Source organism: Archocentrus centrarchus, chromosome 20, assembly GCF_007364275.1.
Source record: "Archocentrus centrarchus isolate MPI-CPG fArcCen1 chromosome 20, fArcCen1, whole genome shotgun sequence".
NCBI lineage: Eukaryota > Metazoa > Chordata > Actinopteri > Cichliformes > Cichlidae > Archocentrus > Archocentrus centrarchus.
In genome coordinates, this window is record NC_044365.1 from 31,828,131 (window position 1) to 31,850,278 (window position 22,148).

A 22,148-nucleotide genomic window follows, 5' to 3' on the forward strand; every position below is an offset into this window, starting at 1 on the left:
CACAGAGTAAGGCCCTCCAGCTGTTCGTCCTGGTGATTAAAGCATGTCCTGTCATTGTTTCCCTGGCAACATCTGTACAGGAAGGCACACATCTGTCCTTGGAGCACCCCGCCCCAACAAACTTTACATCACCGCCGTCACAGTCTCCACTCGTCTGTGATATGATGCACTCTGTGATTCACCACAGGTCACTGAACGCATCATCCGATTAATCAGCACAACACACTTCTAACGTGACAAGGATGAAAACGTCTGCAGAGGAACCAGAATATTAGGAAAGGAAAGGAAAGGAAAGGAAAGGAAAGGAAAGGAAAGGAAAGGAAAGGAAAGGAAAGGAAAGGAAAGGAAAGGAAAGGAAAGGAAAGGAAAGGAAAAGAAGGGGGTGGCATGTGTGAGTATGAGACCAGGAAGCGTCTGACATGAAATTCCACAGGAAGAGGAGGAGGATGAAGACAAGGAGGGGGAGGAAGACGAGGCGGTTAGCTTCGAGTCTCTGTGTCAAATTCCAGCAAGGGTCAGCCAGACATTTGAGAGCATCCTCCACCTCCTCCTCCCCACCTCCTCCTCTCCCTCTCAGTAATATTAATAAAAACCATGAATGAATAAAAACTCCCTCCTCTTCCTCGCTCATCATCCTCAATTCTCAGATATTTCAGGGATGTTTTTACTCATTTAAATGATCCAAATCCAGATTACAAGAGGCGACTGATTTATCTTAGAAATCAGAAACAGTAACTATATAACAGTATTTCTGTAACAGTGCAGACGTGTTTGCTGACTGTATAAATGAAGGTTTTCTGGGTGAAGCCTTTAATCAGGACCCTGCAGACTGAACAGTGATGGCTGCATCCTCGTCACCAACAACAGGAAGCTGAGTTTAAATTAAAGAAAGCAATCAGCACGCGGACCTGTCGCTCCCTCGTCACTCCATCTTCATCATCCTTTGTCCAGGATATCCTCTATCCCTCCTCTTCACACGTCCAAACCCTCTCAGCCTTGCTTCTCCAACTTTGTCTCCAAACTGCTCAGCCTGAGCCGTCCCTCTGATGGACTTCATCCCCCCATGAAGATCTGAGCATCTCCAGCTCAGCCTCCTGTCTTAGAGGACCAACTGAAACAGCTCGTTTCAAGCTGCAGGTCAACGAGATAAAGGAGGATCGTTTTGAACTGTGGGTCATGCAAAGCTACTTTAGTAGAGTCCAAGAATAAAATATCACTTTAGGAGTTTAAAGAGCTCGGACGGACATTTATCACACTTTACCTGTGACTAATTAGTTAATCAATAAACTGACTGAAAGATTAATAAAAATGATCTTTGGCTGCAGCCCTACAGGATTTTTAAAATTATTTATAAGAATAAATTGGAAGCAGAGTAATTTATAAACTGTTACTCTATGCTAAGAGTGAAGGTCAAAGGTCAGGAGGTGTGTGCGTGTGCGCTTTGTTTGTGTGTAGTTGCTCTGTTTGTGTGTAGTTTGTTCTGTTCCTGGAGAGAGCGAGTGAGCGCTGCGATCAGGAAAAGCGGCGCCGGGTTACACAGATTACATCACCACCCCATGACCTCACAATGGCAATACCCACAATGCCTTGTTCACAAAAACAGACACACACACACACACACACACAGTGACCCTGCCTATTGCCACAAAGGAATTCACTGAGTGATCCTGACAGAAACTAAACAGAGAAAAAGCTTCCCCTCTTCTTCCTTATTATCCGCCTCTTCACTCTAATACAGACACACACACACACACACACACACACACAGATTCCCTCCCTCGCTTTATGCCTCTTCCTATCAATCAATAACCGCTCTCTCTCGCACTTTCTGTATCCATCAATATCCACTTTAGCCAGCGTGGGAGGGGTGGAGGTTTCCATTTTAGGTGTTCAGACCCATGCACACACACACACACACACACACACACACACACACACACACACACACACACACACACACACACACACTTACTGCCTCACTCCCAAACACACACACACACACACACACACACACAGACACACACACACACACACACACACTTACTGCCTCACTCCCAAACACACACACACACATTTAAAAATACACACACTTACAGGGATGACCACAGATGTGAACAAATAGCCACTAAGTGCCAAAGACAAACACAAAAATAGATTTCAGAGAAGTAGAACAAAGAATGGCCCAAATCTGCGGACAACTCATTCTGTTTTCCAGTCTAGACACACACACACACACACACACACACACACACACAAACTCAGTGTCTGTTGTTGTGTTGTTGCTTGTTGCAGGTCTAAGTGACCGTCTAAACTATAATTGGATGAGCCATTTCCAAGGAATGTTGTCTATTTCATCCCCCTCACACACACACACACACACACACACACACACACACACACACACACACACACACACACACACACACACACACACACACACACTCACCTGAGCGTGCTCAGTAAGAATGCCTTGTGTTTGTGTATGAGGGGGTGTTTAAAAGACGCCAGAGAAAGTCAGTCCAGATGGCCAGAGAAGATTAAACACCATCTGCCAGCGAGCACACACACACACACACACACACACACACACACACACACACACACACACACACACACACACACACACACACACACACACAGGGTGTTTTATGGAATCTGAAAAATGACTCCTCTAATAAGGAGCTTCATCACATTTTTAACATTTGTGGTAAAGTCCTCGTTCTCGGGGCGTACTGAATAATTTACTCTTCCTTTACTGATCAGTCAGGAGGAAATGAGGGTCCACATGTGTCAGGATTCATTAGCTGCAGCGTTCAGTGACATTAGACTACGTTAGTCTGCACATAAGAAAGCACAGACTGTATACAAAAGATGGACACAGCCAGGGTGCCGTCACCCATCGGCCATCTTTCTGTTTTGAAACTGTGCTTTGGGACTATTATAAGGACCCAGTGGATTTTCTTTATTTCTACTAGGAGTGTTTCTATGACCTTGAAAGCAGCTAATGCAGCTCCGGTTCTGCGAGCGGGAATTCGTGGCATGAATGTCGCCGTGTAAACCAGCCTTTACTTTCCAGCCCGCTTCCCTTCACTTCTAAAATCCCCATTTCATAACAACAAAGTCACTCGACTACACAAACCTCTTTCACATGAGCTAAAACTGGTTATTACGACTATTTTCACATGTAAAATGACCGCAGAAGAAGACAGATGTGGTTAAAGCTTCCTGTACGTAGCTACAATGATGCTTCACAGTCCACTGCTCTTGTACATTGTATATAGTGTTATTATTAGTAGTATTAAGGTTAATCTTGTTTGTTGATTTTATATATATTTATATTCTTTTCTTAATAGTGTGAATTATTATATTTTTACTTATATTTATAATAACTGCGGCTGCTGTTACACCCAAATTTCCCCTCTGTGGGACAATAAAGGCTGTTTCTTCTTCTTCTTCTTCTTCTTCTCTTTATGCCGGTTACAGATTCAACTTATATTGCCTCATGGCTGGACTGTCAACTTCCTAAAAAGCAGAGTTTCACATGGAGGGTGACAGGATGTCAAAAAAACATGCATTTTTCACATTAACTTTTGTGTTGAGTGTCACAGCAGCAGCTCTGACTCATGTTAACAAAGCGGTCAGCAGCACATGTCGCAGAGTAGCATCACCGCTTCAGTTTGCATCATCTACCCTTCAGTATAACTCTAACGTAACATTTGTTACATACATATAAAATCTAAGATTTCCTGCAATGCTGTGGCATCGCCTGCAATAACTTTTGGAAATTAATATCAATATGGGACTCAAATAGGCGGATTCATCGAGCGGCGGTTTACGCATTTGAGTAACAAGCGAAAGATCCCCGGTTTGATCCCGCTTTGTGTTTTTAACCTTGGAAACCTTCAGAGGTGCTCACTAAACATTAAAGATGAACCGGCTATCAAGAGAACAGGCTGAGTAACCAATGAGGTCGCACTGAAAAGAGTGAGACGGAGACCGCCTGGGGATATCCGGGCAGCGTTGCACTCTTGTCTTTCAGTACACGCTGTGCACTACGACCAGGGTGCAGGCGGAAAGGTAGAGCATGCATTAGAAACAGAAGGTGAGTGTATGAGCTGTATGAGCAACCTCAATAAGAAACTGTACAAAAACAACCTTTTTACTCTCCACCAGGAGGTGGTCCACTTAGCTCAGTTACACATTTATTTATTTTGTCAATTAAATCATTACTGAAACTTTCTCACCGTGTTTAATAATCATGATATTGACCAAATTATGGCTCAGTCCCCAAAACTGAGTTTTGCTCATGCAGTAATTGAAAAAGCCAAAAAAAATAAATAAAGGAGCAAGATCCTGATGAACGTTGAACCTGCCCACACCTGAGACCTACACCTGACTGGCCCACACCTGTAAAAACCTGTAAAAATTGTGACTGCCGAGCCCTAACCAGTGTCAGGTGTCAGTGCTCAGCAGGTACCTGACATCTTATTTTGTTGCCTGTACAAACACCTGGTTAAACATCAGCTGACTGCTCAGCTGTTAGCCCCTACACATCCACAGGGGGCGCTCTTTAAGAGGATTTAGCCTTCCCACAGGTGCTACAAATCGGCAAGCTACTTTGAAACCCACCTCCTCGCTCTAGCCTCCCATTTTAAACTAAACGTCTGTAGATTTTAAACAGCTGATCGTATAAAAATTAAGCAACTTAAAGACTTTTTTATTGGACTTTTCTCATAAATAATCACACATTAGTTTTAAAATCAGTTTCAGTTCTAATTTGTCACCAAATGGAGACGATACACCTCATCTGCAACATTAACTTTTACTAGCTGTTCTCTGCTTTGTGTTTTTAACCTCGGAAGCTTCACATGTGCTCAGTAAACCTTATCAGTCCCTCAGCTAATCAGTAACAGAGTGTTCCTCCAGGAAACCTAATATTCCCGTCATTATACTGTGAGTGATAAAAGCTCTCAAAACTCAAGTAATCCCTGAGAAATGAATAACAGCTCAGACGTTTATCGGGCAGAGTTTCACCTCCTGCATTTTAAGGACCTTTGATTGGGCGTCTCTAATATTTATATTTATCTGTGATTCTCTTGTAAAGTATTTGCATTTTTTTGCCATTCTTTTGCACCTATTTGGGGTCAGTTTGTGTCTTATGTTACTCATTTTGCACCTTTCTAATAATCATCTCTTTCTAATCCTTTTGCATGCCTTGCTGGTAGTTTTCCACCTCTTTGTGGTGACTTTGCATCTCTCTGGGGCTTTCTCTGAGTCTCTTTCAGATTAAATCGCAGCTCTCTGCAGATCTTTTGTGTCTTCTAGCTCAGCTGGGATGCCTTGGGCCGTCTAGCGTGGGCCACAGGAAGAAGAAGGTGGAGTCTCCTGAAGAGTTTGGGGGCATTTAGGAACCTGCTGTGTGGCCATTTTTTGTGTTTTTGTGGTGGATTTTTTTGTTGCTCTTTTTTGGGGTGATTTTAAAAAAACAGCTCACAGGTTGGAACATCTGCTCTGCTCTCAACTGATTCTCAGAGGATGATGGAACAAATCTCTGCCAGGCTGCACACTTGTGCATCTAAAATATTAAAAAGTACCATTTAGAGCGACACCGTCAGCCAACAGCAGGTCACACAAACCAAGGAGCTGCTGCGTGTGTGTGTTTGACATAGTGCTCCCATAGCGAACAAATGACCTCATCCTGATGAGACATGATACTGTGTCCAGCACACACACACACACACACACACACACACACACACACACACACACACACACACACACACACACACACACACAGAGCGCAGAGCAGCAGATGGCAGCAGATGTTAGCTGGTCCCTCAGAGAGCAGCGATGTTTCTGCTGCTGTCTGGAAACCATTTTCTGCCTCGCTGGGGGCCTCAGCAAGTGTGTGTGCGTGTGTTTATGTGTGAGTCTGTGTGCGCTACTGACTCAACAATGAGCAATGATGTCAGTGTGTCAAGTGAATGTGTGCTTCTTGCAGTGATCATGTGTGCGTGTTATCGACTCAATGAGTGTAACAGCGCTGTGATGGAGGTGTTTCAGGATCTGCTAATCACAGAGTGAGTGTGTCTGTGAATGAGAGCTGAGCTGTGTGTGTGTGTGTGTGTGTGTGTGTGTGTGTGTGTGTGTCTTTATGAGGACTAGAGAAAGCTGTAAACCTTCAGAGTGGAACATTGTAGGGGTCCAGAGTGCTTCCTTTGAATCTGTTTGTTTGATTGTTGTGAAGCAGGTCTAAACTGGCTCACAGGTGCTAATCTTCAGAGGTGGACAGTAACGAAGTACAAATATTTCGTTACTGTACTTAAGTAGATTTTTCAGGTATCTGTACTTTACTTGAGTATTTATTTTTCTGACAACTTTTTACTTTTACTCCCTACATTTTTACACAAGTATCTGTACTTTCTACTTCTTACATTTTCAAAACAAGCTTGTTACTTTATTTTTAATGCATCTGAGAAACGTTTGCATTTCCGGTCAGTGTGGAGCCGGCTTCTGATTGCGAGCGTTTTTTTTCTTGGAAGTCGCAACAACAGAGTGGGTGGGAGGGACCAGACACCCCACACGGTAGAGGGAGGGGCTCCTGCAACGCTCGCTCGGAGACCGGAAAGAGCCAGAGGAAGTTGCGCTTTACATAGAGGCTGCACGCCGGAACGGTAAGGAAAATAAATGACAGAAAACGTAAAGGACAAAAAAAGTGTGTGCAGTTTGTCACACAGTGTGTCTGCTCGCTAAAAGAACAGCTGCTGTATTTTAAGGGACAGCAAAGAATGAGATAACTTCACTCAGACGGAGAAAGATGGAAGAAAGAGGTAGAAACGTCCTCCAAGGAGATACTTTTACTTTCTTACTTTGAGTAGATTTCAGAGCCTGTACTTTTTTACTTTTACTTGAGTACAGAAGTTGAACCAGTACTTCAACTTTTACCAGAATTGTTTTTAACACAAGTACTTGTACTTCTACTTAAGTACAGAATGTCAGTACTTTGGCCACCACTGCTAATCTTACACACGTGTCACTTTAGTTCAGCAAATAAAGGCATTTCCTGCCGATTGACAAAAATATATTATTTAACTAATATTAGCATTAGCTAAAGGCGTGTGCGGGTCTAATGTCTCAGAGACATGAGTGCTGTGATCCATTCATTCAGAGGCTGCTACACTACAAACACCTTTTGAAGTCAGCTGACTCACAGTCACAAAGACAGCGAAGCCTCAGACAGGTGGCGATGACACATCTGACCACAGTGACAGAGACTCAAACCAAATGCAGTTCGTTATTCTTTTGTGCCTGTTTGAGGCCGTGTTGAGTCTCGCGGTGGTCGTGATCTTTTTTTATGATCATCCATGTGTCTTTCTAATTGTTTTTCACGGTCGTTCTGGGTTATTACATTGTTGCCGTTTTTTCATGATCACTGAGGCCTGGTTTTTAATTATTCTGCTCCTCTTTATGGCGGGTTGACATTGTTTTGTGTCACATTTTGGTCATTTTGTGTCTCGCTGTGGTCGACCTCTTTGAGTTCTCTTCCAAATCATGTCGCTCCTCGTTATGTTGTTTGTGTGTGTGTGTGTGTGTGTGTGTGTGTGTGTGTGTGTGTGTGTGTGTGTGTGTGTGTGTGTGTGTGTGTGTATCTTTTTAAATCATTTTTGGTAATTTGACACATTTTGAGGGCAGTTTTGTGCCCATTTTGGATCATTTTCTGTCACATTTTGGGTCTCTGGTTATTTTGTTTCTTTCTAATCATTTTGCATTTATGGCTGTTTTCTATCATTTTGGCCCTCGTGCTGTAATTTTGTGTCCCATAATCAGATTTCAGTTTCATCTTTTCAGTTACTTCTTTGTCTTTTAAAACTCCAGCTTTCAGTTTTTGCTTTACTACAATCAGCTCGGCTCACACAGCATCAGAGTGACAGTAAAGCAGCTCGTTTTCTTCTCTGTTAGAACATTTACACAATGAGCATCATGTTTTAAAGTTCTCACTGAGAATCGAGCGACTCTCTGAGTTCTTTACAGTTTGGTCTGAAGGTCCTCACAAGTACAGCAGCCTGTGAATGTGTGTCAGCTGCACTCTGAGAGCAACGTGACAGAGAGAGAGCTGCCTCATTACCCTGATTTAACCTCACACACACACACACAGGTTTCACACTGAGCTGATCCAGTGGAACAGTCTAACTCACTCATTAACAGCTTTGTAATATATTCAACCTCACACACACACACACACACACACACACACACACACACACACAAGCTCTGAAGCAAAGGCTGGATGTGAAAACGTCACCAGTGTCACAGTGTGTGTGTGTGTGTGTGTGTGTGTTGCAGACTCTGTGCAGTGAGGTAATGAGTGCTCGGCTCTCCTGAGCCGGTCGATCCATAAGCCATCTCCTCTGCATTTAAAAAGATCAATACGTGCAGCTGCTGCTCACACACTCACAGAGAGGTGGACCACATGGTCCTAAGACCTCTTTCCCACCGACACGCTGAGGAGCCCACATTTCATAAAATAACCATTTTCTACCGCGTTTGTATCATTTTTTGAAGGTTTCTGGATGATTTTCCATCATCCTGCATGTTTTTTGCACCTATCAGGGTCTATTTACGTCTTGTGTTGATAATATTTCTGTGATAACTGGTGTCTTTATGGTTGCTGTTCGTCTCTCTGGTGATTTTCTGTCTCTTTCGGTTTGTTTTGTGTCTCTTTCACACTCAGTCGCACTTCTGTGTGGTCGTTTTGTATCTGTTAACTGAGCTCGGATCCCTCGGGCCCACCAGGCTTGTTCAGTAATCCAAAAATGACCACATGCATTTCAAAACAGCCTGTATTTACAATGTGTTTTTCCAAACCAGGGTCAAACAACGTCAGCATGTGAGTAGAGTTTGAAAGTGGGCCACAGGAAGAAGAAGGTGGAATCGCCTGGAGAGAAAAATATCATCTAATCCCAAAACAACTCCTGGAATGTGAAGAACATCACAAATAAATAATGATAACGATCGGTGCCGGGGATGAGAGGGAGGATTTTTTTGCTTTGAGATGACTCATGATTTTAATAGTGAGCTACATTCTGCTTCACTTTCATACCAGCAATTATCCTACAGGAGTAGGCGTCCGTTTGCTCAAACAGAGGGTAAATCAAAGATCTGCTTTGTGTGAATGTAACTGAAACTCTTGCACACACGTCGAAGTAAAAGTGACCAGAGGAGCTGTTTAAGCATCGGTGCCAGAGGCTGTAAGTCAGGACTGCAGGAGTGCAAACAGAGCGCTCGCTGTGTTTACGAGACGCCAGGAAGGACTAACAGAACAGTCTGCAGCCTCCTCTGTTTGAAGGGGCAGGAGGTGGACTCACCGCGCAGGCAGGCATCGAATCGTCCTCGCCCACCAAGTCCTCGGGGTCGTGGTGCGCATCCTGTAATCAAACACACACAGAGGTCAAGCATGAACACACACACAGACACACAGCAGGTAATTAGCAGCTGCTCTCCGTGGGATCCTGGCAGGCCTACGTCACCTCGTCAGGCTCAGACACGTTCACCTGAAAAACCGGTAACAGCTCGACTTCGAGCAAAACCTGAGACACGCCGATCTGTAAGGAACACACCCAGCATGGTGAGCTCCACCACACTAACAGGAAACGGGCATCAGTGTTTGTTTATAGAAAATTTCTTTATGATTGAATCATTATTCATTTTTTTATCATTTCACCCAGAGTTATATGTTGTATTTCTGTCTTTATCTTGGAATAAACTGTTTTTTTTTTCTTTTTTTTTAATTTTGAGAAATATTTTTGCTTTTTAGTTTTTTCAATTTATTTTATTTTTTTATGTTTTTTAGGAATATTTTTGTTTTATTTTAAACTTTCAGTTTTATTCAGTTTTTATTCTGTTTTTGTCTTTCCCTTTTTGTTTTTTTCCATTTTTTGATTTATTGATTTAAGTTTTATTTATTTAATATTATTTTATCCAGAGTTATATATTCTATTTCTGTCTTTATCTTGGAATAAACTGTTTTTTATTGTTTTTTGGGGGTTTGTTATTGATTTTTTTTTTTTTATTTTGAGAAATATTTTTGCTTTTTAGTTTTTTCAATTTATTTTAATTTTTACGTTTTTTTTTTTTCTTTAGGAATATTTTTGTTTCATTTTTAACTTTGATTACAGTTTTATTTTTATTCTATTTTTTCTGTCTTTCCTTTTCCCTTTTTTATTTTTTATATTTATTGATTTAAGTTTTATTTATTTATTATTATTAATTTATCCAGAATTATAGATTCTATTTTTGTGTTTCTATTAAAATATATTTGCTAAATTTTAGCCACTTATTTTTTCCTTTCATTTTTTTAATGTACATGTTTATAGACGTGCACAATACCAACCTGCTGAGTGAAACCTGTGACAGATGAAGAATACTGATGAACTCATCAGAACCGTGCGTTCTGCTGGGAAACCCCGGGCGGTTCCTGACCTTTATGTGGCCGTTACGTCTCGCCTACCTGAACATTAAAGCAGGAAACCCGACAACCGCTCAATGAGCAAACCTGATCTACAGGGTCCTGACCCGGAAACTCGAAGGACCCAAAGGATCCTGGTCCATGTCCCCGAGGTCAGAGCTCCTTTGGCCACATGAAGCAGAGGGACACACTGCGGGGCCGGTGGTTTTAATCTGGACCTGCTCAGTTCATCTACAGATTTCTATTCTTGGATATTACTACAGTACCTCTGCATGATTGGTGGAACCCCTGAAGCAGGGACTATGTGCAGATTCACTGATTTACTGAAACATTTATCACTGCAGGAGCACATGAAGGACAGAAAATGAGAAAAAGAACAGGTCCCCTTAAATCGGACAGAAGATAAATCATGTGCATAAAGACATTAATAATCTTTTACATCAAGGACGTGTGCTGCCTACGTTCACTTCTTTCCATTCAGAGGTGAAGCAAGCCGCTCACTGAGTAGGCGTCTTTTATTCTGAAAAGCTCTCATCATCGTCACCCCCCTCCTGCTCACTCGCTGTGATGTTGGGATCAAACTAGAGTTCAGATTAAAACAAGACAAAAAGTCCCAGATGGTCCGAACGTGAGATTTATCGGCCACCGGAGCCGGGCCGCTCCCGTACCTCGTCTGCTCGGAAAAACAAAAACAGCAGATCTGAATTAGCATTACGCAACGCAGATTACCAGCCTGTCTGCTTTCCCGCTCGAACAACAGCTGTGATTCAGACACTGATAGCACTGATACTACTGCGTGACACAAAACAGAAAAACAATAAAAGCCATTATTTACTCTGCCGGTGAGAGCAACCCGTGGAGCGATTACCGGCGTGTAATCTGCACAACAGGACGAGAGATAAGGAGGAGGGTGGCAGAGCGGGTGGATTAAGAGAAAACACGGCGGCTGAGAGGACAGCACCGCGGGGGGGTCAGCGGGCCTCTCCGTGTTCTTTGCCACCGTACCACCTGCACGGCTCCGTAAAGAGTGCACAGAATTAATGTTCACCCTGTGAATGTCAATTAGTCAATTTAAAGCCACAATCACAGGAGGAAAAACAGTGACTGGACCAAAATTACTGCCATCATGTGCAGTGACCTTCATGTGCAGTGACCTTCATGTGCAGTGACCTTCATGTGCAGTGACCTTTGAAAGGGTTGCTTTGAAGACGGGGATCAGGTCTGCGACCGATCGCCATCACAGTACCGTGGTCACTGTGGAGTTGGTCTGTGATCAGTCTGTGACTGAACGGGCTCTCCTTCTACGGGACCCTTTCTCGGGCCGGTTGTGGCCCCGGGGCCGACACCCCTGCGGTGGGCTGTTTATGGAGACATTTCTGAGCTTATTTGTTTTAAAGTTGCTAAAAAAAAGTTGTGTATTTAGCTTGAGCAGTGCTCTACAGGATAACAACGTTAAGTTATTTTAAGGAAACACGTTCACATTATTTAAGTACAGCCAACTTACATTATTTGATAGTGCAGCATTTCCTGTTTGCAGCATACTCATCGATTTACAGAAAACCTGTGAATGTGATCCTGAAACGACTCACAAATATGATGTTCTCAGAGAGGTTTTGGATTTATGAGAATCATCTTTTCTTCAGAGTTTCCCCCAGGCTTTATTTTCATGAGAGCTTCAGAAATGAAATGGCACAATCGATCTATAAATATGAACTCTTTCTGCGTGGTTAGATTTGACTGCGTTATGACTCAGAAAAAAACATGAGTCATGATACAAATTGTGGGAAGTGGGTGCAACATATTTGCCTTGTTTTTTAACCTTCATTCATCCAGGAAGTCAAACTCTTGATACTAAGAATCAATTTTGCAAGCGTGTCCCGGGCCGGGATGGGCAGCGTTTTTCCATGCAGGAGAAACTAGAGTTCGGAGAGCAAATCCGTGAGAGCGTGCTGGGAACACGTAACCATGCCCAGGTTTCAGTGCTGAGAAAGCAGCGCTAACTGCTGAAGCCACGGCAGGAAGACTTCCAGAGCCTCACATGTTGCTGCAGTTTTTACACAGCAGTGCAGTGAGGTTGGTTAGTGGTGTTAGAGTCTGCTTAATGCTTCAAATTACACACTAGTGTAAAACCCGAAGACGGGGGGCGCCATTGCAACTATGTTACAAAATAATGTTGCAAATATGTCAGACGTACATAGTAAAAATATAATTATACTTCTCCAACTTTGGGTATAATGTCAGACCTATATAAGTAGCACAGCTTGTATCATTGCACAAAAGTCTCCGTGTGGTTATTCTGTGTCTATGGAGCACTGCTGTCACAGTGTCACCAGTTTGTAACGTACCGAATTATAATCAAATGCAACACTGCAAACTGCCTGATTTATGACAGGACGACCACTCCGAGTGCAGCATGCACCGACAGTCGTCGCACACAGAATCGAGTACAGGAGCTCCGAGATTCCCAGAGCACTGAGACGGAGATGAGATGTTCTGGAGAAAGCACCACGATCGCTTCATTTTCTGCTTCGACTCCTCTTATCCTTTATTAGCAGTTGGCATAAATGAGGCTTATGGAGCAATTTTTAAATCAAAACAGCAACTATGAGGGGATTTTCCTGCATATAAAAAATGCTGGAATCTCCCAAAGAGGCTGTGGACTTCCCCTGAAAGGAAAATCAGCGTACTGTAATAAACTGGTTTTTAGTTAAGTTTTTTTGTACCTATAAGCATTTTTTTAAATCAACTGGCTAATCACACTTTGTATGTGCAGTCACACCCACAAAGGTCCGTTCTGAGCCAGGAAAAACCCTGATTAGTGTGTGGAAAGTGACAGCTCACTGGTTTCATGTGTGAAACCGAGATGACGGATGCTGTAAAACGACACCTCATCCCTAATACTCAAAGAAAGGTTTTTCACTCCAATCTAAGCCTGTAAAACATCAAGAATATGATGCGCATTTCTGCCGTATCAGGATTACTGATGTACCAGGCCTGACTGTTGATCGCTTCTATCAAAAACGGGTCCACGGGGTCCCCATCGCCCCGGGCTATCTTCTGAAACAGGAAGTCCAGATAGTGGCAGTTCCTGATGATAACCAGAAGTTCCTCTGTGATGATTTTCAGAGGGAAACTGATCAAGATGAGCTTTGACCCCTGTGAAAGTTTCAGGTTTAGGAAATTTCCTGGAAATTACAGTTAAAAAAAAAAAGAAGGTGTAAATCAGGTGTAGGATCACTACAGGAGCCCAGTTCCTGTTTTTAGAGTATCAATAAAGAACAGGAAGTAGAAATCAAATGTGGTGGGAAACTTCTGGACTCCAGCGTCTCCCTGTATCGACCTACACAGATCGAGTATCAGGCTGATGACATCTGAGCGCAGACCTCTGCAGGCACACCTGGGATTAATAAGCATTATCGTTAGTTTCAGGCCACCTGCAACGTAACGCGATATCATTATGTAAAAAATATGTAGAGCTGGCAGGTCTGCCAAACGACACAGGGCATCCCAGGTCGAGGGAAGTGATGCTGAGGCGAGGCTCGCCTGTGGTTTGGGGTTTTCTTTGTGAGCCTATATTCAAACAACACCCATAAACCATGTGGACTTTGACCTTTTGCCCGCGCTCCCGCCCTCAGCAGCCTTCTTATCACAGCTGCTGCGTAAGAATCAGGAGGGCAAACGATTTATGGCTGTTAGTCAAATCATATTTTCCTGTGAAACGACCTCTGTGTTGCTGCTAAGCAAGAAAAGGGAGGCAGAGGCATGTGCAGGGAGGGCAGTGTGGTTAAAACCACACACAGATTCACCTGGTTCAAATCAAACCATAACAGCACGGCTTTCATATGTGGGCTGGCTCTCTGAAAAGCTGTCTAACGCGAGCGATGCTTCATGTAGCACCTGCTTCTCTGTCCTGAAGCAGCGCTCAGATGCCACTCGAATCATCTGCAGCCACTGTTCACCTGTCGAAACACACCTGCACGGTGCTGACCTGTGGCAGTCCATTTATTCATCATCCCCCTGTTATCTGCAGTCAGGCCGCAGAGGCAGCAGGGCTAAAGCTCCACTCACACAGGGGTGGATGCAGGAAGACTGAAACCCTGCCTCCACCACGGGACGCTCGCAGGCGCAGACGGGGCAACAAGAGGCTGCAGACGTGTCTGAAAACCCTAAAGGACAAACTGCAATAACAAGGCCTTTGTAGTTCAAACCTTTTCATTAATTTATTAAAAATTCAATTAACTGACCGGTTTTACCATCAATGAACATTTTATTTGACTTATTTGACACGGTGCTTCATCGCACTGGAGGAGACCGTCACCAATTTGCTCCTGGACGGCTGGAAGCAGGTGGTCCTCGGGGGACGGTTTTAGTGCGGTCAATCCTTAAAAAGCAGACTGATCAGCTCGGAGCGCTCATAAGGCAGGAATGGATCTCCACCAATCAGGATTTGGCCCAGAAGCTGAGACCCAGCATGCCACAGCAAAGGGTCAACTTGACTGTTATTCACTGCACCAGAAACAAACACTGTTCCTGACTGTGACTGTAATACAAGTGCAAAAAAATATAACACTTCACTGTTGTGATGAAAATGCAAAGCTGGGGTACTAACTGACCATAAAGAGCTCACTGCCGATACTGTAGCATCCCTTCAACATTACAGCTGTGAGTAATGTTTGGTCAGAAATGTCTTTTTTTTTGCAGGTTTCCGACCCTGGACCGCTGAGGCGGCTGAATCCCATGCCCTTGTCCACTCGGAGAGGTGGGCGCAGTAAGAATGCAGCGACTCCGACTGCCTCCCTTAAAATGGCTGTGAAGCAGTTGATAAATCTGTGGGGTGAGAAGACAGCTCCAAAAACCCCAAACACCAACAGAAGGGTTAAAATCATGACCCTCGTGTTGCTCCCTATGAGTGATTTTTAAAATGTGGGAGGGAGGACTGAAAAGTGTTCAGGGGGACAATACAAGGCAAGTGTACCTCGAGTGAAAACACCCTAAGACAGCATTTCATCCGCCCTGAATCGACTCCACCCTGACCGAGGAAAAGCAGGACTCCAGAAACACCCACCATCGTTTGTCATCTCTCTCACTGAGATCATGAACTCAAAGCTCCGCAAACCAAAGAGCCCGTCATGGAATTTCCTCCAGCGTCACCTGACCTCCACCCCGCTGAACCTTTACGGAGGCTGAAACATTCCTGACGTGACAGCCTGCTCTTTGGAGCGCTGTCAAAACTTGCGGTGGAGTTTGTGGAAAAGGCGTTTATTCAAATGGTTCAGCTGATGTTATCTGGTAACAGCGGTCTGATGAAGTCTACCGTAAACCTCCACCTACAGTAAACCAAATGTAGGCAAATCTTTCCGATTGTGCATGCACTGCATTGTGATGTCGCTTTCTAACAACAGCCGGGTGGGTGAGGCAGGTGGATGAGGGTGGGACCAATCAGAGGGGCTCATTAGGACGATCAGACGCCCCCTCAGATTTCTACCTACACCCAAATTCCCCAGAAACAATGTGTCAGTTACCCACAGACGTCCCTGTGAGCAGCTTTCCATACAAGCTGCTGCTTTACAGCTTTGTTTGGGTTTATTGTGAAGAGCACAGCTTGGGATGCAGAATGTGTAAAACTGGGAAAATCGAGGACCTGAACAGACATAAAAATGTCATTTTCTATTAAAACAAACATTCACTTGGTTCATTTCTGCACCTGTTTGTTTCTTTAAGGCTCACACAGGAGGTCAGGTTCCCTGCAAAACATCAAAGCTGCCCTAAATATCAGCAGCTTTAAATTAATTCCACCTTAAATCTGGCCCTTAACAGATGGAAGAAGCGGGGGTTTCTAATACTGGTATTTATCTGATGCAACCGAAGCTTCAGGAGCTGATCGAATTAAAGTGAAACAGGAGATCAGCGCTAACGTCGAGTCCCATCACAGAGCGCAGCCGAGCCTGCAGGCGTCCAGCAGCACCCGGGATTTTGTTTCTGGTAAGAGGCTCCGTCAAATAATCGATCTGAACGTCTGCGATAATATTAAGACTTATCCCAGAGTCGGAGGAGATGCTGCGTGTACAGTTAGATACCTAAATAAGCACATATGCATCAGCTGAGTGGACAAAATAAGCCTCATTTTTATTTGGAGATGATAAAGCACGACTACCTCGTACTGAAAGTGTTGATACATCCTGATATGTCTCTGGAGCTTGAAAAAGGCGACTGGACTTCTTTTTGTTTCTTGAAGACGTTTCACCTCTCATCCGAAAGGCTTCTTCAGTTCTCAACCAAATGGTGGAGAGACCCAGGTATTTAAACCCCTGTGGGCGTAGTCCCCTGGAGGTGGTTATGACCCTCTATTGATCATGTGCGTGAACACATGTGCCCAGGTGTGAAGGGGAAGTGGGTCATATTTAATCAGTGGTTTCAGTTGAAACCAATTTAGGACTCCGCTCCATTGTTTCCTGTGGCCTATTGAGGTCACTGGAACAAAGGTGTGAATGGGGGTTGAGACGTCTGGGAAGGGAGCTCAGGACAGCACTGTAAGCGGGGGAAAGTTGGTGACGTAATCCACCTCCTCTGTTCAATGATGGTTGTTCACAGTGGACATAGATGGCTTCTTTCACTCCTCTTTCAAACCATCTGTTTTCCCTGTCCAAAATGTGAACATTGGCATCCTCAAAAGAGTGCCCTTTTTCCTTCAGATGCAGATGTACTGCTGAATCTTGTCCTGTCGAGGTGGCTCTTCTATGTTGTGCCATTCGTTTGTGAAGAGGCTGTTTGGTTTCACCAATGTAGAGGTCCGAGCACTCTTCACTGCACTGAACAGCATACACTACATCGCTGATCTTGTGTTTGGCGGGTTTGTCCTTGGGATGAACCAGTTTTTGTCTTAGGGTGTGACTTGGTTTGAAGTATACTGAGATGTCATGCTTGGAGAAAATTCTTCTGAGTTTCTCTGACAAGCCTGACACATATGGGATGACAATGTTGTTCCTCTTGTCCTTCCCATTCTCTGTAGTTTGTGTTTGGCCTTCATTCCTGTGCATCTTAGCTGATTTGATGAAGGCCCAGTTGGGGTAACCGCATGTTTTGAGGGCTTTCTTAATGTGTGTGTGTTCCTTATGCTTCCCTTCTGCCTTAGAGGGAACACTTTCCGCACGGTGTTGTAGGGTCCTGATCACCCCAAGTTTGTGTTCCAGAGGGTGGTGGGAGTCAAAGAGGAGATACTGGTCTGTGTGTGTGGGCTTCCGGTAAACTTCAATGTTGAGGCTTCCATCTTCCTCGATAAGCACCGCACAGTCCAGTATCTCCTCTTTGACTCCCACCACCCTCTGGAACACAAACTTGGGGTGATCAGGACCCTACAACACCGTGCGGAAAGTGTTCCCTCTAAGGCAGAAGGGAAGCATAAGGAACACACACACATTAAGAAAGCCCTCAAAACATGCGGTTACCCCAACTGGGCCTTCATCAAATCAGCTAAGATGCACAGGAATGAAGGCCAAACACAAACTACAGAGAATAGGAAGGACAAGAGGAACAACATTGTCATCCCATATGTGTCAGGCTTGTCAGAGAAACTCAGAAGAATTTTCTCCAAGCATGACATCTCAGTATACTTCAAACCAAGTCACACCCTAAGACAAAAACTGGTTCATCCCAAGGACAAACCCGCCAAACACAAGATCAGCGATGTAGTGTATGCTGTTCAGTGCAGTGAAGAGTGCTCGGACCTCTACATTGGTGAAACCAAACAGCCTCTTCACAAACGAATGGCACAACATAGAAGAGCCACCTCGACAGGACAAGATTCAGCAGTACATCTGCATCTGAAGGAAAAAGGGCACTCTTTTGAGGATGCCAATGTTCACATTTTGGACAGGGAAAACAGATGGTTTGAAAGAGGAGTGAAAGAAGCCATCTATGTCCACTGTGAACAACCATCATTGAACAGAGGAGGTGGATTACGTCACCAACTTTCCCCCGCTTACAGTGCTGTCCTGAGCTCCCTTCCCAGACGTCTCAACCCCCATTCACACCTTTGTTCCAGTGACCTCAATAGGCCACAGGAAACAATGGAGCGGAGTCCTAAATTGGTTTCAACTGAAACCACTGATTAAATATGACCCACTGCCCCTTCACACCTGGGCACATGTGTTCACGCACATGATCAATAGAGGGTCATAACCACCTCCAGGGGACTACGCCCACAGGGGTTTAAATACCTGGGTCTCTCCACCATTTGGTTGAGAACTGAAGAAGCCTTTCGGATGAGAGGTGAAACGTCTTCAAGAAACAAAAAGAAGTCCAGTCGCCTTTTTCAAGCTCCAGAGACTACTATGACCTGGATGACTGAGAATCTACACAGACATCCTGATATGTGAGAGAAAGCAAAGATGACAGTTACTGTCAGGCTGTTTTAAATGCTCGTGAACAGCAGTCTGGCTAACGAAGCGTCACAGTGATGAGTCTTTATGAGACATTTTAAAGGAATGAGGGACACGTTTCTTCTGCTAAATACTGGAGAGCCTCCAGCCTTTGGACCTCGTGGGGGCGCTCTCGAGACATTCCTGAATGAACGAGGCTCTCTGGAGCTGCAGAAGCTTGTGTGATGTTAGGCTCATGAGTTGTCCGCGATGCAGCCACTGGTTGCTTGGGGAAAAGGTGCATTCTCTGAGCAGTTGGCAAGTGGTTGCTGGAGTCCGCCGTTAGTTGCCGAGTGAAATTGATTGCAAAGAGGGTGCTGCACCAAAAACCTCATTATGGTTGCCTTGGTTACCCGCAGTTTGGATGGAAGTTGCCAGCGTGCCTGCTAACTACCTGCTGAGCAGCAGTGAAACTTGAAAAAGTGTGACAGGAACTAACTCGCCTTCAGAGTAAAAAAGGTAAGGCACAACTCTACTTTAAAGGTGAATGCTCTCAGTTTTCAAGTTTCACTCCTGCTTGGAGAGTAAATGGTGAGTGCTTGCAGACAAGTCAGCGTCTTCCACGTAAACGACCTCAGGAATCTGCCTGAGACGAAAGCAGTCGTGAGGTGGTTTTTGGTGCAACACCCTCTTTGTGACCGATTTTACCCGGTAACAGCCAGAAACCTTCAGCACCACTCACCAGCTGATCAGGGAATACACATTTTTCCACAGCAACCAGAGGTGTCAGGTGGTTGGTGACCGGTCTCTAGGACTGTGTGACTGAGGTTTAACTTTAGTTATACTAGATTATTAAAATGGTCAGCTACAACTGTGAGCGCCACCTCAGAATCAGGGCCTCTGGCAGTATGTTAAAAGTTAAAGTTCCTGACAGAGGAACCAGTGTGGCTCGTTTGGAAGGACTGGCTGGAGGAAGCCTCTTCTCTCTGAAAAGAACAGAACACAAGACCAATGGAACAACTTCCTGTTTGGCCATAACGCACAGCACCAAACACCTCAGACCAACTGTGGCGCACGGAGGTGGAGGTGTGAATATCTGGGCTTGTTGTGCAGCCACGGGACCCGGGCATGGACGTCTCTGTAGAGCCAAACGTGAGACTGTCTGACAGCCACAGCTCGGCCCAAAGTCATACAGTAAACCTCTGCTTCAAGGTGCTGAAGGTAAAGGTGGTTCTACAAGATACCCAATCATCTCAGGTTCCTCTGAGCTGGGGGGAACATCAGGTGGGGTCGCATACATTTATTGTTAAAACACTGGATACCACAAAGTGGCACCAGCAGCGCACACAGGGAGGTTAAGGTGACAGACACCACAGCTGTGACGGTGTGTGATTGTTGGTTAGTGTGTGACAGCTTTGTTTTATATCCAGATTTATTTTTTTGAGGCTGAGCAAAAACAAACTGATGCAAATCGGCTGCTGCAAAAGCAGCTTTGCCTCCTGAACCTGAGACACAACTCTGAAGCAAAAACACTTTCTGTGTGTGAGTCTGAGTCTGTGTGTGTGTGAGAATGTGTGTGTGTGTTTTTCCAGTTCTTCCTTCCTACAAGTTTCTGAATCTTGATAAAGAGCAGAAGGCGGTGCCACTGTGGCCGCATGATTCAGGAAGAGGTTACGTCTGTGTGTGTGTATGTGTCCACTTCCTGTATGAGGTGTCACAAGGGCTGCATGGAGAAATGTGTGTGAGTCGATAGCCTCTCTCACACACACAGAAGTGCACTGAGTCACTGCAGCCAGCATCTCTTTTTCTGTCTCGCCACCTAACAAGCTCATACCTGCCCGTGGTATTCCCCCTCTCGGCATCTTTTTAGCCTGACAGGAATGCGCTGCTGTCGCTCTACTCAACAAATCCCGACCTTCGACCCCTGTGTTACACCTCTCAGCCTTCTGGCATGCAGAGATGTGCCTGTGAAAGCTTTTTCTAGGCCACCAAAACAGCAAAAAAACACGCATAAAAGAGTGAGAGGTGAAGCTGAGTGGATGCTTTGCTTGTATTAGTGCCCTGAAGACATCATTCAGTGCGCGCACACACACACACACACACAAAGAGCAGAGAGCGTCATAATGCAGAAACTATCGTGCACGTGTGTGTGTGTGTGTGTGTGCAGCTGCAGTGATGAAACAGCACTCTGCAGCCTCACACGGTTTCTTACAACACGCAGAATTGCTTCAGAGAAGCTGCACGGAAGCAGAAACTATTAATTTAACGTCTCCCGGGGCTGCAGCCAATCATCTCCATTATTGATTAATTGTAATCTCACTAATAAATTAAGGAGTATGTGTGTCTGATTTACTGTACACTGGCTGTTTCTTGAGAAAAATTAAAAAAGAGCAGCATTAAACATCAGTTAGTGTCCATTAATTAAGGACGGGGTGAATCATCGTCATCAATTACAGCAACAGCAGGTTGCAGAGATGGTTGCCTCCTGTCAGCACGGACGGAGCCAGTCTAACAGAGGCCCCAATCACACAGGCCTAGGGCCCCCCACCCCCCACCAATCACAATTCAGAAATGTTACAACCCCAAAAACAGCCGTCTTAATGGTAAACACACACGTTTATCATGAAAACACGGAGAGCCTAGAACAAATTCTATTGGTCGCTGATGGCATTTTCTACTTTACGGGCTGATAAATAGAGTTACATCCGACTCTAATGTGCCAACAAAATGAAACAAAACTTTGTAACCTGCAATAAACTGCAGTAACAGTCACATGTGAACTCCCCGACCAGTTGGTGAGTAGCTGCTTTGCTGGCATCTCCAGGTGAAATGCAAAGAGGCCGCTCCACTGAAAACCTCATTACAATTGCTTTTGTTGCAAAGCAACCAAAGGAGATTATGCGGTCACCTGTAGTTTGCATGGATGCCGCCAACTTGTCTGCAAACACTCGCCATCTGCTCGCTGAGCGATGTGAAACCATGATAACAGGAAACAGAGACCGTTTGCCTTCAAAGTAAGAGGTGTGCCCTTTGTGCTGATTGCAGCTTTTACTTTGAATACTAACAGTCTACGTTTCTGTTTTGCGTTGCACTTTTCATAGTTTCACTACCGATTAGTGAGTGTTTACAGACAAGTCTGCATCTTCCACGCAAACTAATAGCAACTGCACGAATATGCAAGTATATAAAATAAACGCAAGGTTTTTGGTGCAGGTTTCTCAGGTGACGTCATGCACACATTGCTTAAGAGTTCTCCTCCATATTGGACATAATAAAAACACTCAGTGGGGGAAGAATGTACATTGCCCAACTGGTTGCTGAGTGGT

At 44.5% G+C, this 22,148-nt stretch overlaps 1 protein-coding gene across 1 annotated transcript in view; it reads right to left on the bottom strand.

Annotated features, from left to right (window-relative positions):
- rps6ka3b (ribosomal protein S6 kinase, polypeptide 3b) overlaps positions 1 to 22,148 on the bottom strand; it is a 64,598-nt gene that overhangs the window by 39,285 nt on the left and 3,165 nt on the right. Inside the window, exon 2 of the mRNA XM_030756342.1 lies at positions 9,366 to 9,425. Coding sequence (XP_030612202.1) covers positions 9,366 to 9,425 — 60 coding nt within the window. The remainder of the gene's footprint in view (positions 1 to 9,365; positions 9,426 to 22,148) is intronic.